This window comes from Vulpes vulpes, chromosome 12 (assembly GCF_048418805.1).
Source record: "Vulpes vulpes isolate BD-2025 chromosome 12, VulVul3, whole genome shotgun sequence".
Lineage (NCBI taxonomy): Eukaryota > Metazoa > Chordata > Mammalia > Carnivora > Canidae > Vulpes > Vulpes vulpes.
Genome location: NC_132791.1, coordinates 109372814 through 109389887, shown reverse-complemented (window position 1 = coordinate 109389887; position 17074 = coordinate 109372814). Strand labels below are relative to the sequence as shown.

The 17074-nt window shown below is 53.6% G+C and overlaps 1 protein-coding gene across 1 annotated transcript in view; it reads left to right on the top strand.

Annotated features, from left to right (window-relative positions):
• DCPS (decapping enzyme, scavenger) overlaps positions 1 to 16720 on the top strand; it is a 40525-nt gene extending 23805 nt beyond the window's left edge. The window contains exons 3-6 of the mRNA XM_025998944.2: positions 3256 to 3401; positions 8916 to 9029; positions 14151 to 14261; positions 16308 to 16720. Of these exons, the coding sequence (XP_025854729.1) occupies positions 3256 to 3401; positions 8916 to 9029; positions 14151 to 14261; positions 16308 to 16574 (638 nt within the window). The 3' untranslated portion in view covers positions 16575 to 16720. The remainder of the gene's footprint in view (positions 1 to 3255; positions 3402 to 8915; positions 9030 to 14150; positions 14262 to 16307) is intronic.
• Positions 16721 to 17074: the final 354 nt, after the last annotated feature.

The window sequence follows — 17074 nt, the reverse complement described above, 5'->3', positions numbered from 1 at the left end:
AGATTCATTTATCCACTTGTTCAGTAAGTATTTGTTGGGTGCCTACTGAACAAGTGCTAAGCCAAGTGCTATTGCAGGTGCTGGGGATAAAATCATTTTAAAACTTTTTTTTTTTTTTTTAAGATTTTTACTTATTTGAAAGAGTGAGCACGAGTAGGGCGGTGAGGGCAGAGGGAGAGGGAGAAGCAGGCTCCCTGCTCAGCAATGCAAGGCTCAATCCCAGGACCCTGAGATCATGACCTGAGCTGAGCCACCCAGGTGCCCCTAAAAAACTTTTTAAGGAGAAACCCCTCTCTTCCCGGAAGGTACATTCTAATGGGGAAATCAGACATTAAATCCATATTATATTGTCAGGTAGTGAGGAATGAGGAAAGTGAATTGGCAAGACAGACAGTGAAGCAGTAAGGGGAGCTTCTCAGCTGGGCTGTTGGAGGTCAGGAGGTTGGTTGAGGTCAGACACTGCCTGGCAGTGGGAGCAGCTGATCTTAGGTCTTGAGATGGGATATGAATTAGTGGGAGTGTGAGGAGGTCCTTGGGGGCTCAGGCAGAGATATCAAGATTGGAGAGAGGGCTGGGGCAGGATCGTAATGGGAAGCCAGGGAGTGGTCCAGGTTTGAGGGGGGCAGCCCCTCAGGAGGAATGGAAACCAGCCCTCGCCCCTGATACCTGCATGTAAGGCCGCCCTGCCCCTGCCCTGGGCTTCTGGTGCTGGTCTAACAGAGGTGATACTAGCTTTGAGAGGGCCTAGAGTCCACCAGTGGGGCTTCTGCGTCCAGGCAGGAGTTTCTCAGAAAAGGAAGAAAGGCGGCAGGAAGTGAGCATTTGGAAACTATGTTTTTGTGTTTTCCCGGCCACTGGAAGGGAGGGCAGGAAGGGGCTGGCCTGGGGAGGCCCCTGCTTCCCAGCACCCTGGGTGGCTAGGCAGTCTTTGACAAGCCTTGGCAGACAGGGGCGTGCTCGCAGGCCCAGCACTTTCTGATCTGGAACAGCCAGGGAGCCCCAGGCTGTGAGCCCAGGGCTGTGCGTTCTTTGCCAGCGGGTCAGGCTGTTCTCCAACGTGAGTGCTGCCTTTGTCCCAGGCCATCTCCCCCATACTGAGGGGGCCATCATTTAGAGCTATACCAGCCCCAGGCTACCAAAGTAACAGCAAACACAACAAAAGTAAGAGCTAGCACCTGAAGGGCACTTTTCTGTGTGTGATGGGGGGTGGGCCTTCACTCTCTGAAGGCTTCCCACCTACTGCTCACTGACTTCCTTTAACAAGGTCCTGGTCACACAGCTGCTAAGTGCAGATCTGAACTCAGGCTGACTGGCGCCAGAATCTCTGTTCTCTGCCGAGCTACACTCAGATATAGGATTTATCTAGAGCCCACTGCAAGAGTCAGGGTGATGCCATTCACTCTGTTTGTGGCATTTTCTTGCCTCTTGGGATCTTGGTGTACTCGACCACTAGCCTGTCACCCAGGGAGTGTTGAGAGTGAGGAGTGGGGATCTGTTTGCTGCTGCCCAGAGGGTTGCAAGGAGGCCTTTGTGCCTCCCTTTCTGGGTCAGATCCAGAGATTCCCAGGAAGTGGGGTGACATGGTGCCTCCAGTGGTCCAGATGACATGTTTTGTTTAATGTTGAGTACAATTCCATGGGGCAGATTTTATGACCACTCTTTAACAGATGAGGAAACTAGGACTTTAAGAAGTTCAGTAACGCACCCAAGGTCACACAGGAGGGGGAGAGCGTTGTGTCAGTTCAGATCCAAGAGCCTTCTTTGTGCCATGCAGCTTCGCCTCCCAGGGCTGATGGGCCAGGGCCTCTGATCCTCACCAGAAGTCGTGGGCTGGGTGTAGCACCTCTGGCCTTCTCTACCTGGCCACTGGAGTAATATGGGGCCGGTACGCAGGTGTTAGAAGATCACCAGCTTCAGGGTAAGGAGACCCCAGGTCCAGTGTTGCCTCTGCCACACCTCATGGCGTGATACCTAGTGAGTCCTGACTCCTGTGAACCCTCTCACTCCCCTGTGAAATGAGGATCCTAGCCACCTACATTCTTAGACCAAGTAGGAAAGTATAGGCTGGTGGTTCTTAGCTGGGTCTGCAGGTATGTGGTGGGTGTGGGAATTTCCTGGGCTGTTAAAATATGCCTGCTGGGCCTTCCTCAGGTTTCCCTGGGAGAGTGCTCTGCATGGAGGGTAGAGGAGTCAGGGAGGACGTGGGTCTTTGAGAAACGTCTCAACTGATTTCAGGATACCGTTTTCCTTTCCTGCCCTTAATGTCTACATTGAAGCACTGCATATGAATGATAACAGTTGTAGCAGATGTTATTAAAAATTGGGAAAAGCATTTAACCGAAACCAGGTGGTGTTGGACCAGGAGTCTGTTTGGGAAAACTTCAAGATTTCCTGCTGATGAAAACAGCGGTTCTCACCTGGGGGTGATTTTGTCCCCCAGGAGACACTTTGCAATGTCTGGAGACATTTTAGGTTGTCACAGCTGGAAAGAGGGTTTTACTAACGTCCCAGTAGAAGCCTGCAGTTCTGCTAAACATCCTGCAATGCGCAGGATGGCCCCTCCAACAAAGAAGTATCTGAGCCAAAATGTCTATGGTGCCAGGCTGAGACAGGCTGATTAAAAATAGCCAGCACTGACATAGTATTTACTCTGTGTCAGACATTGTTCTAAGTGCTTCACAGGTATTAACTTGTTTAATCCTCCCAACTCTGGGACATAGGAGCTATTATTATCCTCAGTGGACAGATGGAGAAGTCGGGGCTTGTAAAGTTTAAATAACCGGGCCGGGGTCAGGGTCCCGAGGAAGGGATGGGCAGAGCCAGGACTCGAACCCAGACTGTCCCGCTCCCGAGTCTGTACCTTGAACCATGGTCCTATGCCGTACTTTGTAGGAGGGGAGGCTGCTTACCTTTCATTTTCAGCTTTGGGTCCCGAAAGCCACATACCAACAAATTTGCTGCGTGACAAGAGTCAGAAACCTTTTGTTTCTGTGCCAAGAACATAGAGGGGGAAGGATGAGGAGGGGCCCAATGACCCATCAGCGAAAACCCTGTGATTTCCAGATGCTGAGTGTGATTCACCTCATGAGCTGACCGACATGAGGCTCCTCATGGGGTGACTATAATCTCTTTGGCTCCTTGGGGAATCAAAGATGGGGTCTCAGTCCCTGCCCTGTGCTGGGGACCAGCATGTGACAGGCCTGTGCAGAGAGCACACCTAACCTTGCAGTCCTATGCTGTGTTTGTCATCTGCAGATGTAAAGGCAACCGTGGTTTACCCGGCCACAGAGAAGCATCTACAGAAGTACCTGCGCCAGGACCTCCGCCTGGTCCAAGAGACGGGAAGCGATTACAAGAACATCACCTTACCCTACCTGGAGTCCCAAAGCCTCAGCATCCAGGTGACTGGCCCAGGGGTGCAGTCACAGGGTACCTCCCTGTGGGCAGTGTCTCTCTCGAGGCCCTGTCAGGGGCCATTGCCTTCCCATAGGTTTGGGGTCAGGCAGAGAGCCCAGTGGAAAGCCCTATCCTCCGGGGGATTTCGTACCTCCTAGCATGGGGGTCAGCACACAAATGTGGAAGGAGCTGCATGAGATAGGAGAGGATGAGCGGCACAGGACGCTCTGGGCTGAGGTGGTCACTCTTTTATCCAGGGTGGCCAGAGAAGACTTCCATGAGACGGGAATTCCTCCTGGTCTTGGGCATGCCACTGAGGCTCTGTAGGACTCTCAGTGCAGCCTCTGGGCTTTTGAAGAACCTGTGTCTCCAGTTGCACTGAGACCGTCTCAGGAGGGCCGTGCCCTCAGCTGGGTCTGTGAATGGATCAGGACTGAAGCCAGAGTCGCCCCCCTAGCCTGCTCCAGACTTTTGTTCCTGGTTCCACCTCTGGGAATGTAGGCCCAGAGTAAAAACTTCATCCACTTGTTCCCCTTGCTGTTCGCTCCCCAGAGGGCAGGTTCCTGATGGCCTCGGCAACTCAGTGCAAGACCTCTTCTCCCAGGAGCTGATGTGAGGTTTGGCAGCATCTTCAGCCACTAGGCCAGACACAAGGCCATTTAGCTCAGAGATCACGACTTCTCCCTGGGCCGAGGCCCAGTGCCAGTCTGAGCCTATGCCTGGAATTGGCCCCGAGTGAATGCTCAGCATTAAATATGATGGATGAGGCATTTCCTCACTCACTCACTGGCTCTCACCATCTCTGTCTCTCCGTCACTCCCTGTTCTCTTTGAGCATGTCTCACCCGCTTTCCCCAAGATTCCGGTCGTGGCGGTGGCGGGCACTCACATGCAGGGCACTTGTGGCCATTTCTCCCTGGCCAGAAGAAGGGAGGGGTCCCGGGTGTGGGGTCCCTGCCAGGTCAGTTGTACCTGCGAGAAGCAGGGGCAGGGTGGTAGGCAGTCATGTGGGAGGCCCTGTGTGCCAACAGCTCGCTTTCCCACAGTGGACCCCGGGCCGTTAGCTCCGGCCCTGCTGTGCTGTGTTGGCACCAACTCCTCTGGCTTACGCTGGCATGAGATATATATTTTTATTTTATTTTATTTTATTTTATTTTTTTTAATTTTTTTTTAAGGCCCTGCACTTGCTCTGTCCTCTAAGTGGAAAGGAGATGTGTCTCCATTTTCCTAGATAGCTGCTGCCCTCCAGGGTCTTAGAGGAATCTCCTGGAATAAATGTTCTGTGGCACCAATTGCATACATGTGGGATCCAAACGAGGAAGCTCTTAAAGTTGGTTACATGAGTTACATGTGTCCCTCCTTTTATACACCACCGCCTAGTTCCTCTTGGAAAATAATACAATAGAATTCCACTACTCTACCAAGTTCTGTTTGACTCAGGCACCGGGTGGCATCAGGCCATGGCCCGGTGATGACAACAGGTGCTCTGCTGGAGGCTGCGGTATTTTTTTCCTTGACTGTTTCTAGGAAGTTTACAAGCACTTAGCTCAACTGACAACAGTCATTATTTTTATTGAACATCTACTCTGTACCAGGCTGTGTGCTAGGCTCTGGAGGGTCACCAAGGTAAACACTTGTAATGCCCCCGGAGTCTTGTAGGGAAAACAGACATGGAGTCTGACCAGTAAAATTTAATGGGATAAGTATTATCCCACGGTGGTTTGTATCCGAGGTTCTGTGGTGACCTGAAGGGAAGTGATCAGCTCAGACAGTGGGGATGTCACAAAGGAAGGGATCCTCCCATTGGGTTTTAAGGGACAAATAGAAGTTTGTGAGGGGGACAAGGCAGAGAACGGTGTTCCAGGCAAAGGGAAGAGCAAGTAGAGAGGCTCAGTGGGCTGGAGGATCGGCAGGAGACAAGAGGAGCAGGTGGGCCAAGGCCAGGAGCAGGTGTGTGCGCCTTCAGGAGACCAGGAGCTCCCAAGCCTTGCTGATCATCAGGATTGCTTGGGAAGATCATTAAAAATACAAAGCACAGGGTCCTATTCCAGATCTACTGGATCAGAATGTTCAGGGAGTGGAGCTGGAAAATCTGTATTTTTTTTTTAAATTCTGTTTCTAGTGATCATCATATTTCGGAACAGTTGCCATAGGCAATGAGCATCCCCTAAACGATTTTAAACATATGGTTTTCATGAGATTTAAAAGAATCGCTGGAGTCCGGTGAGCGTGAGTATGGGAGCAGGAAAGCTCTAAAGGCTGGTGTGAGGTCTGGACCAAGGCTGAGGCAGTGTAGAGGGCTCCGGCAATGATTGGAGAACCAGGGCTCAGAGGTGGCGGATTTGGAGAGGCAAGCCGGGTGGCTCCAGGTCCAGCGTGGGCCATGTGTGCATAGGTGGTGGGATCTTTAACCAGGTTGGGGGCGTGGACAATGCACAGGGTTAATGTGGGAAACCATCCGTTCAGTTTGGGACTTGTGAGTGCTCACCAGGTGCCAGGGACTGTTCCAGCATTCTCTCTGCATCACCTTCTTGAATCATCTCTGCAGCTTTTTGAAGATGGGATTCACAGCCAGCAGTGTCACTCTGGCACCTGTGCTGTCAGCTGACCTTTCTGGTTCCTCAAATTTGTGGTGCTTGTAACTCCTCAGTAAATAATGTCATCAGACCTCTGGGTCCCGAGCACTAACGACCCTCAAGCTCAAACTGTTGGTCTGTGAATCATCAGGTTGAAGTTTAGTGTCATCCCAGGATTCGGATTCTTACTCTGCTGTCTCAGAGCAGTGTGAGTGCCCCGCACTTCTGACCCCAGCCCCTTGTCTGGAAAGTGTGACTAGAGACCCCGTGGGGATTGAGATTGGTGCCACAGATCATGTACCAGCACACAGGGGGCACCAGAATGGTAGCTGCAATTGGGCACCCGTAGGTCTCATTCCAGGGACAGGGTAGGGGGAGTGCTGAGCTGAGACAGCTGGAGGTGTGGGCAGGTGAAGGGTGGCCAGGAGGAGAGCACCTAGCAGGTGGGTGAGCAGAAAAGCAAAAGGAGAGTGGACAGGGAGTGAGATATCCCAGGGGAGGAGAGTTGCCAGTATCACCTACTGCAGGGAAGCCATGCCAGATGCATTCCAGAAGCCAGAACTGGCTGAGTCTCCCAGGCTGGCTTTCTGATGGGCTCTCTGCCCGTTACATGTGCCCCCACCCTGTGATTCATGTGAATTCTGTTCCGTGGTCCCCTCCCTTTCTTATCTGGGCTGCTGGCCTGGAGCTTCACATAGATTCACATCCCTCCCACTCTCCCAGAGGCCTTCCCCATGTGGCTCAGAGTGTGGGCTCTGGGGCCAGACTCTGGGTTGGAATTGGGTGGATTCCCGTGCTTGCTTTTTCCTTACGTGGGGACACCAGTGCATGTGAGTGATAGTCCCTCTGAGGCCCTGAGGACCGGGCCTGGCCTGTGGTAGGGCTGCTGGCCACCACCACACCTTCGCCCCCCTCCTCTCTCAATGCTGCAGCCTCCAGCAGAGCGCCTGTGGTCATCATGGGGCCACAGCCTGACGCCACCTCACATGGGGACTTTCCAAGCACCTTCCTCTGCTTTTCGGGGCCTACATGGTGCTGGGTGCTGACAGTCATTTACACCCCACTCCACCCTAACATAGAGGTATTGTCAGCCCCTCTCAGAGGGGGATCCTGAGGCTCAGATAGAGTGTACCACTTCCCAGGGTGTCAACTGGTTAGTGAGGAGGTGTGAGAGTAACCAAGCTTTGGGGGCCCCAGAACAGGTTTGTTCTCTTATCTACTACCACACAGCTTTCCAGTCCAAGTTGGGGCTGCCTTTCGGTGGGCAGGAGATCGCTGGGGCCCCAGGAAGGCCGCTCCAGGGTTCTCCAACGAGTATCATCAATCACCTCACACTTCCCCTTTACTTTTTTTTTTTTTTTTAATTTTATTTATTCATGAGAAACACAGAGAGGTGGAGACACAGGCAGAGGGAGAAACAGGTTCCCCACTGGGAGTCCAGTGCAGGACCCATCCCTGGACCCTGGGATCATGACCTGAGCAGAAGGCAGATGCTCAACCACTGAGCCACCCAGGCGTCCCTCCTTTTTACTTTTGAAGTACTTTGGGTCAGGTTCCTGCTGACTTTTTTTTTTCCTGCAGCACATTCCCAGTGAGCTTTCCAGTGGAAAAGGAAATGCCTCTGTGGGAGAGACTCCACTTGCTGGGCTGGGCATTGCTGTGGTCCTTGTGCTGCTCAAGGAAGCCGCTGTTGGCTGTCCTCCAATCCACTCCCAGTGGCACAGCCAGCCTTCTTGGGAAGGCTCCTTTCTTGTAGTGGGTGGGCCATGTTGTGACTGACCTGTGGGCCTTACCAGGGGGTCTGGGAGCCCTAGGTAGTCCCTGGCAGGTACCCTCTGCTCCCTCCTCTCTCTCACAAAAGCACATTTGACCTTAGCCATGCTGGCTGAGAGCCGAGGATGTGGATTTGGGATGAGGTGTGCAGACTCCAGAGCACCCCCTCCTGCCCCTGGCCTTTGCAGATACCCCTCGTGCCAGAACTTCTGGGAGCGGCCAAAGGACCCTCCACTGGCCTGGTTGTGTCGGTTTTCCATGCCCTGGCCTCCTGATCCACCCCCTTGGTGACCTGGGAGGCCCTTCCTGAGTGTGAGCCCAGCCACTGCCCCGTCTCTGGCTCTCCAGCAGGCTCTTCTCTTGGGTTTCAAGCTGAGAGTTGACTCAGAGTTCTGGGGAAGTGAAGAGAGGAGGTCTGTGGGTTTGAGCCCTGTGAGAAGAGGGCCTTTCTTATCTTAACCTCCCCATGGCTTCTTCAGAGAGGCCAGCAGGACCCTAATTGTAAAAGGACATGCTTGGGATCTGCACAGAACTCAAGGAGGGGTTCTCTGAAGACTGTCAGCAGCTGATAAAAAGGTCTCAGGGGGTGGAGGCTTGGCTGGAGGCCCTGGGTTGGCAGGAGAGGTGTGTGTAATTGCCATCTCCTGGTCACATGGGGGCCGTGTCAGCATCAGAGGTACTAATCCCAGCACAAGCGGGAGTCCCACCCAGACCGATGGGAAGCCACACAGTTATGTCTGGGCCTTCCCTGCCTTGCTGGGTAGAAGGAACCCCCACCCTGCCCATCTTGGCCTGTGGTCCAGAATAAAGTGGGAAGGGGCTTCTGGAGATGCTACTGCTGAGTCCTGGGGACAGTGGAGGGGATGGGTATAGACCGGCCCTGTGAGGCCAGAGCAGTGTGTGTCCACAGGAAGGACCTGAAGAGCTGCCCTGACCCAGCTCAGGGGGCCCTGAGGGGATGGCTATGGTGGGAGAGGGGAAGTCTCTTCTGGATGCCCAAGAGCAGAGCAGTGGGGACAAGGCAGCCCAAGTGTAGAACCCTCCCTCTCTGCCCCGAGCTGAGTGGCCCTTTGTGGCTTGGCCCAAGAGAGCTTTCCTAGCCCGGTCGGTGGTGTTTCCCTGGAGGTCATGAGCAGCTATGTGAACACTTGTCTCTCCCCCCTCCTTCCAGTGGGTGTACAACATTCTCGATAAGAAGGCAGAAACCGACCGGATTGTTTTTGAGAACCCAGATCCCTCCGATGGCTTTGTCCTCATCCCCGATCTCAAGTGGAACCAACAGCAGGTAAGAGCTTCCGTGCTGGGGCTCTCTGTTGCCCTGTACTCACTGCAGGCTACCCTGCCCTTCTTTCTCACGCTGGTCTCTCCGAGCAGGTTTTAATGAACCAACAGTGGAAGCCTGAGCTGTGCACAAACATTTACACCATAATGGGCCTGCTTAGAGTTCTTCCTGGCACTCCTTCCACCCAGGCGTAAAGCATGGGGTAATGTTTGCATCCAAGTGGCTTGGCCTCCATCCTCCCTTTGAGGAGCCCCTGGAGCCCTGAGGACAGTTTACATTCCTCCCATGCCCCTGGAGAACAGCAGATCTGGGCAGGCCCTTGGTCTGAAGCACTGATAGGAGCCATGGCAGCCAACCCAAAGGGTCCCCCTCCACTGCCTGGGGCTAAGAGCAGTGTCCCAGTGGCCCAGGCTTCCACCTTAGCCTCTCAGCTCTGTTTTCTGGTCTCCATACTCCTCACCTCCACCCTCCTAAGGAGCAGGTTTCCAGCAGAGCTGACCTCACTCACCCTGTCTCTGGTTCTCTGCAGCCGCCTCACCCCCCCGCCCCCCCGCCATCACAGTAGCCCACCACCAAAGCCATCATGGACCACCACCTCTTTGGGTGGACTTTTGTACCGACAGTATCAGCAACAGGCAGAGCACTGTGTTGTGGGAAGTGCTGTTCACCACACACACCACCACCACCACCACCACTACCACCCCACCACCCCACAAACTCAGCCTGTGGCGGGCCAGGAGCCACCGTGAGGGATTGCTGGGTAGGGAGTGAAGAGTAGGGAAACTGTCTCCCAATTCAGATCTTTGAGTCATCCGAGCTTGAGTTTGCGGTGCTGCCCTGGGGTGGATCCTTCTGGTTCCTGAGCTCCTCACACAGAGGCATTGTTCTAGAGCCCGGCTTGTCGCCTCTCCATGCACACCTTCCCTCCTGCTTTCTAAGTCATGGCCTGCACTGGGCTCATCAGCAGTTGACTTGGTTTTGATTTGGTGATTTCTAGACCTACCATACCACTCCTTCATGAATGGGGGAGGGCCTATGAGGGCCTATGGTTTGGGGTAAAGGGACAGGATTTCAGCTCAGAGGCACACAGGCAAGTGAGTGCCAGCTGCCTCTTAAGAGAGGCTCTTGGGAGTTACTGAAGTTGCCTTGAGGGATGGTAGTGAATCTGAAGGGGGTTTTCAGAAGTTGTAGCACTGTGTGATGATTCGTTCGAGCCAGAGAAGAGCAAAGGAGGTGACTGGCCACTGGTACAGTGGTGTAGTGGAGGGAGGCTGCCAGAGTACCTGGTGTCCACTCCCACCACCCCCAGCCCTGCAGCTTATCCCCACCACAGGCCCAGATGGAGGAAGCCGGGCCTGGCTCTGGAGTTGTCAGGGAGCTGGGACAAGACCACAGAATAGGTGTGCTGGTGACAGGTCTGGGCGATGCCTTTGTGCAGCTCTGCAAACCCCCTGTCTGTCCCTTGGGTTATGAGAGATGGTATATGAGGTAGGAACAACTTCTAGACAAAGACAAAGAGCTCGTGACTTGCAGGGGCAGTGGTCTAAGGGCCATGCAGGGACGAAAAAGATTGACCTGCTACACACTTGAGCCCACGGCACTGAAAACGAAAATGCATCGTCCTTTTGACCTTGTGCTGGCAGGCATCCTGCTTGGCCTACCAGTGGAACTGCCTTGTCTGTCCCCTTTAAGACAGAAAAGTCTTCAGGAACTGCACTGGGCTCCCAGCCACAGGGCTGGGGCGGCTGGCCCTCGGGGCTTGTGAATAGGCAGCTTAAATGTCAGCCTTCTTTTGATGGCCATACAGGTGCAATTGTTCTTAACCTTTGCTTAATTAGCGCGTGTCTCTTGGTGGTGCCATATTTCATTGTCTCAAATCCTTGGCTTGTGACAGAACACTGAAATCGACAGCTCCCTTAGAATTTGGCAGCGCAGCCAGCAGGCGAGACAGAGCGAGCCTGGACTTCTCTTCTTTTTCCTTATACCAGGAGAGGACTGAAGGAAGAAGTGCTCCGGTGTTTGCTTTATTTAAGGAGCTTTCTTTGCCACGTGGGAGTCTCTTCCTGCTGCCCTTTTCCCCAAAGGTCTAACCGTATTGTCTCTCACCTCCTGGCCCAGGATTAAAGAGACTGTCTGTCCATATGTCCAGCTGTCTACCTATCTATCCGTTCCACATATATTTATCAAATGCCTAATGTCTACTAGAGAATCTTGCCTCCCTAGAGCTTATAATATCCTTTCCCCAGTTGTTTTAAAAAATTGCCTGTATGTTCTCTTTTATTTGCTTTTTTAACTTTTTTTTTTTAATTTAAAAGTCCAGTTAATACATGTGATGTAGTTTGAGAATGTAGGTGAAGTCCGAACCTACACTAAGAAAGAATTCTTGAGACATCTTTGATGCAAGTGCTGCCCCCGGGTTATGAGGAGTGGCTGATTATATACTTGGGAGTTGGAGGCAAGAAAAAAGGAAGGTTTTCAAAAGGACTTTCATATGCTAAAGGAGACCTACAAGACTGGAGGCTTTGCCCTTGTCTAAGGTTCTTTTTCCCTCTAGCAAGGCATTAACATTAAGACAGTTGGGAACTTCCACCTGGAAGTTAGGTTATTGATAAGAATGCTTTTTTCTTGTAATTCACAAAGACATTTATAAACTGAGGGAGAATGCGGTTTTTCAGGACTTGCTCTCTGTAGTTAACCATTTGTTTTTCCTTCCCTCAGCTTTAGGGCAGCCCAGAGAGGCTGAGGAATGTCACCCATGTTCCACCTGAGGGTGGGGGGGTCGTGGGGGTGCTCTGTCCTCAGCTTGCCTTCTGCTCCCTCATCCCAGGCACATGGTAAAAGTGCAGGTAGTACGAATAGAGCAGTGAGAGGGTTTCCCTCATGCCACATTCCTCCGTCTCTCCTTCCAGGTATAGTCCTTGCACATTGTGTACGTAGGTACATATGTACATGTGTCTATGGACACGATGCGCCTTTCAGTTCACCTAAGGTATGTTCTTTGATCTGAAGTGCCCAGACCAAGAAACTCTTCCTTTGGGTCACTCCAGAGGTAGAGAGATGGCCAAGGCTCCAGCCACTCCCCATCTTGCCCCCGCCCCCCCCCCCCCCCCCGCCCCCGCCAGGAATCTGTTAACTTTGATTCTGTGGGCCTGTTTGTGTTTGTTTTTTTTTTTAAGATTTTATTTATTTATTCATGAGAGACACACACACACACAGAGGTAGAGACACAGTCAGAGGGAGAAGCAGGCTCCATGCAGGATGTGGGACTCGATCCCGGGTCTCCAGGATCAGGCCCTGGACTGAAGGCGGCACTAAACTGCTGAACCACCCGGGCTGCCCTAGCCTGTCTTTTAAAAAGAGATTATGAGTACCTACCTAGCCTGCCCAGAGTGAGCAATGGGCCACCTTCTCGGATACCAGTCTGAGACCCTTGCCAGCTCCTTGTCTAGCTTTCTTCAGACCATTTCTCTGAGCCGGGGGTCCTAGAACTGCCTGCAGAAAATCTGGATTGATGTTTGCTATCAAAGAATGGGTTTCCTTTCCCTCTCTCACCCAGCGCCAGGCTTCATGCCTCATTCGAGGCCTGTGGAGCAGAGAAGTGTGATTTAATGTCATGTTTGTGATTTGTCAGCAGGCATCATTTACAACAAATGCTACTATTACCTGAGAGCCTGTGACAGTGATACGTAAGAACAGCTGAAGATACCAACAGGCACAAAGACATCCCAAGTTCAAGCAGTTGTATTTCCTGCTTCTCCTCTGGCTCCGAGAGGGAGAGAGAGAGAGAGAGAGAGAGAGAGAGAGAGAGAGAGAGACAATGTCCCAGGCACAGGCCCTGAGAAGGGAGAGTATAGAAGGGCCTTCCGAGCAAAACTGAGCCTTAGTTAGGCACAGCTTAGCTGTTTGCTGGGAGGTTCCCACAGGGCTCATCTGTAGCAGGTCTGAGGCAGAGAGCCCAGACCATTGGAACTCCGGCAGAGAAGCATGTCTATGGGATGAAGAGACTATGTTGGCATGAAGAGGCACAGTTGGACAACAGGCACCATATGGAAAACCTCCTTCTTGGTTTTCAAACTGAGCCCCTTGGGGATTTGGTTAGGCGACTCATGGTCCCCAGATTATCCCCGGGAGGAACGTAGCAGCTCAGGCTGCCCAGCCGAGTGCTGCAGGGTCCCCTCCAAGCCTTGCTCTGTGGTGCCCTGGTGTCTGGGGCCCGCCTTGCTCATGGATGTGTGATCATCAGCCAGGCCAAGGGTTTGAGTGAGCAGGGAGGGGTGGGAAGGTTTTCTGGGCAGAGGAAGAGTTCGTTTGCCTTCTGGCACAAGATCTTGTTGACTTTGGTTCTTTGCACTGTTGTAACCTCCAGATTTTCAGCCAGGCGCTGTTTTCAGGAAGGACGGCAGGAAGGGTGCTCTGTGGGTCCTGTGCTACAGGAAGAGAGAAAAAGATTTAGCACTCTGCTCTGCTCGGTCCCTCTTCACCCTTCAGGTCATTCTACACCCCTTACCCTGCTCTAGATGCCCGACAAATCAAGTTACTTGCTCTCTCCTTCACATGCTCTATACTTTCTTGCCTCTGAGCCTTTGCTTTCACTGTTCCTTCTCCCTGAATGCCCTTTCTCTAAACACTGCCTCTCCTTTAAGACTGGGATCCCCTGCCTCCTCTTCCAGGAAGCCTGTCTGGATCACCCTTGCTAGTCTTTCCTTCTTTTTTTCTGTACTTTTATCACTTTATGTCTTATAGTAGCTACTTACATACATGCTTTTAGCCCATTGACTCTCGTGGGGGGGGAAGAGTTGTCCTTGGCCCTTACTTGAACCCTCTCCTCCCACCACCGCATTAGCTCTGTGAGTATATAAATACTCCCATATGATATTCTTTAGTAGGGAGAATAAATAAAAGTTCTGTCCTTAGACTGTCCCACTCACCCCAAGCTTGTGGAGGCCCCCATGGCCTGGGGGTCAGGCCTGCCGCGGGCTTCCCAGGATTGCCTGTGGCTGGCACCATGGCAGGCCTGGGGGCAGGCGCTTCTTGGCTTCCGTGAGGGATTGACTCCAGGATCGGCTGCCTCCTCTGGCTCTGTTCGTCGCTGAGCATAGTTTACCCCTGCCGATCTCTGCACAGCTCGATGACCTGTACCTGATTGCCATCTGCCATCGCCGGGGCATCAGATCGCTTCGGGACCTTACTCCAGAGCACCTGCCGCTGCTCAGGAACATCCTCCGGGAGGGCCAGGTGAGTTGCCCTCGCCAAATCCGCACGGAAGCCCAGAGGATTTCTTTTTTAAAAGATTTTACTTATTTATTCATGAGACAGAGAGAGAAGGAGAGACACAGGCAGAGGGAGAAGCAGGCTCCATGCAGGGAGCCCGATGTGGGACTCGATCCTGGGACCTGGGATCATGACTCAGCCAAAGGCAGATGCTCAACCGCAGAGCCATGCAGGTGGCCCAAGCCCAGGAATTCTAGTCCCATTCCAGTGTGTTCTCTGGCCACTTTCTTCACCCTTCACAGAAGTCCTCTGTGAAAGGGCTTCTCTCTGGATGCCCGTCCCAGGACCCCGCGGATGCCCGTCCCAGGACCCTGCGGAGGTCCTTAGATGAACTCACAAGGCCTTTGTCTCCTGGTCCTGCCCTTCCCTCCAGCTCTATCTTTCAGCCACCTTTCCTCTGCCTGGGTTCCTGCTTTGCCTCCCTGCCTTCCTCCTGCAGGTTTCTTTAGGGGCCCCCTCCCCTCCCAGGATCCCCTATGTCTGCTCATGTCAGCCACATCGCACCAGACGTGTTTCTTGGGCATTTGGGTCCCCGACTCCGATGTGTGTACACACGTACCTCCTCATCTGCCCCGAGGCCAGGGCCTGAGTTCTGTAGCCCCTTGGCCTTCTGGAGTACCTTGTATGGGAATATTTGTTGAATCACACGAAGGAGGTGAGGAAAGAGAGTCTAGAATCTTGGGTTGTGGTCTTGGTTCTGACTGTCTGACCCTCACCACCTGAGTGACTCTGGGCAGGACTCATCATCTCACCTCCCTAGGCCTTGGGATGTGGATGAGACGCTGCCAAATCCCATTCTGGGGGGCGGTTCTCAGCCTTTTCTCTGCTCAGACATTCAGCGTTGCTGCTGGGCCCAGCAGTCACCAGGGTGCCCAGCCAGGAGCAAAGCTTGCGGCTCTGCAGTGGGCCTGGGGGAAGGGCTTTCCTGGACCTGCTCTTTGCTGACCTCTGGACCCCAGCTGCCGCACCACTGCGCCCTCCCCAGCCTTCGCCCTCCTGCCTGCCCACATCACTGCCTCTCCGGCCACCTGTCTCTTTTTGGAGTCATTCATTTCTCTCCTGAAACAGTCTCTGGATGGCGGAGTGGCGTCTTTCTCTCGGGGAGATGCTGGGCCTCCACTTCACCTGCCCTGGCAGCTGGGGCAGTCTCACCCAGACAGGCCAGCAGCACTTATCCCCGGAAGACCTTTGGGTGCCCTGGCCCTGGCCTCACATCCCCCAGGCAGAGTTGCAAGTGCAGGATGTAATTGTGAGGTGTATCTTGAGCCCAGTGGGGCCCTCGTCTTTTTCTCTTAGCCTCTGACCACCTCAGGGATTCACTGGAGTCTCATGTTAAAGCCAAGCCTCGTAGGCTCCTAAAGGGGAATTTGGTTGAAAAGCCATAGCCCTGAGCAGGGTGGGGGATGGGTGGAGGGAGCTGGGGTCAGAGTCAATGCTTTCCTCTTCCCCCAGGAGTCCGTGAGACCTTCCCTGGGTCTTGAAGGGGTGGCCCTTCCCATGTGCCCTGCCCACCTTCTCTCTCCCACCAAGCCTCGGCTCAGCCCCATCCCTGTCACCCTTGCTCCCCAGCTCTTCTCTGTTCTGTGCCAAGAGGGGGTATAAGCCTCCCTCCCACCTGCTTACTGACTGCAGTCTGCATCAGCCAGCCAGGGGGAGGATAGTCACTATGGTCTTGGACACCTGGGGCCTGTCCTTAGGCACTGGGACTTCTAGACTCCCAGCAGTGATTGTGGGAGGAGCTTCAGTGTTTTATCCAGGTTGGAGCCTTAAGGGAAGCCACCGTTCCCTTCATTTGGGAGAAAAGCCTCTGCTTAGCCGTTCTCACCTGCTTTTGTTGATGCCCCAGAACAGAAGGCAGGGGCCTGTAGCAAACAGTGGAGAGGGAGCTGTCCAGAGGGTTTTTATCAGGTGTCCAGAGGCCAATCAGGGATCAGGGCCAGAGCAGGGGCCTGGGGCTGCGGGCCTGTGGGCAGCTTAGTGACCCCTCCTGCCACTCCCCTTCCTCATCAGGAAGCCATCCTGCAGCGCTACCAGGTGAGGGGAGACCGCCTCCGTGTGTACCTGCACTACCTGCCCTCCTACTACCACCTGCACGTGCACTTCACAGCCCTGGGCTTTGACGCCCCGGGCTCAGGGGTGGAGCGGGCCCATCTGTTAACGGATGTGATCGAGAACCTGGAGTGTGACCCGGAGCACTACCAGCGGCGCACCCTCACCTTTGCCCTCAGGGCTGATGACCCCCTGCTCAGGCTCCTGCAGGAGGCCCAGAAGAGCTGAGTCCACCCAGGGGCTGTCGGGAGAAGAATGCCCAGGTGTGGGATCGGCGGAGGGACCTCGGGGTTTTTACCACCAAGTGAGTTTTTTAAAAAACGTATTTTGTACTGGCTCATTCCTAGTATGTGAATAAAGTCCTGGTCTCCTTCCGTGTGGACTGATGGCCCTGGCTGGGGGAGGCAGGTGGAGTGAGCAGAACGGGGTTGGAAGATCCTGAGAAAGGAGCCGCGTCTGGGGCGGTGGCCCCCGCTGACCTGGGAGCTGCCACGGGCTTTCCACAGATCCCAGTAAGCACCGTCCCTGGTGGTTTCCGTGTCCTGGGTCCCTCAGGATCTCTCTCTGCCTCCCGCCCTTCCTACTCTGCTCTCACGTCCTCCTTCCTCCTTCCCCTTTTCCTCATCTTCCTAATGGTTTTCAAGGCCCACGTGTCCAGGAGTTCCCCCAAAAAACCAAAGACAAAAACTTTCTGGAAGGAATGTATAGTTTTTGACAGCGCTTCCTCT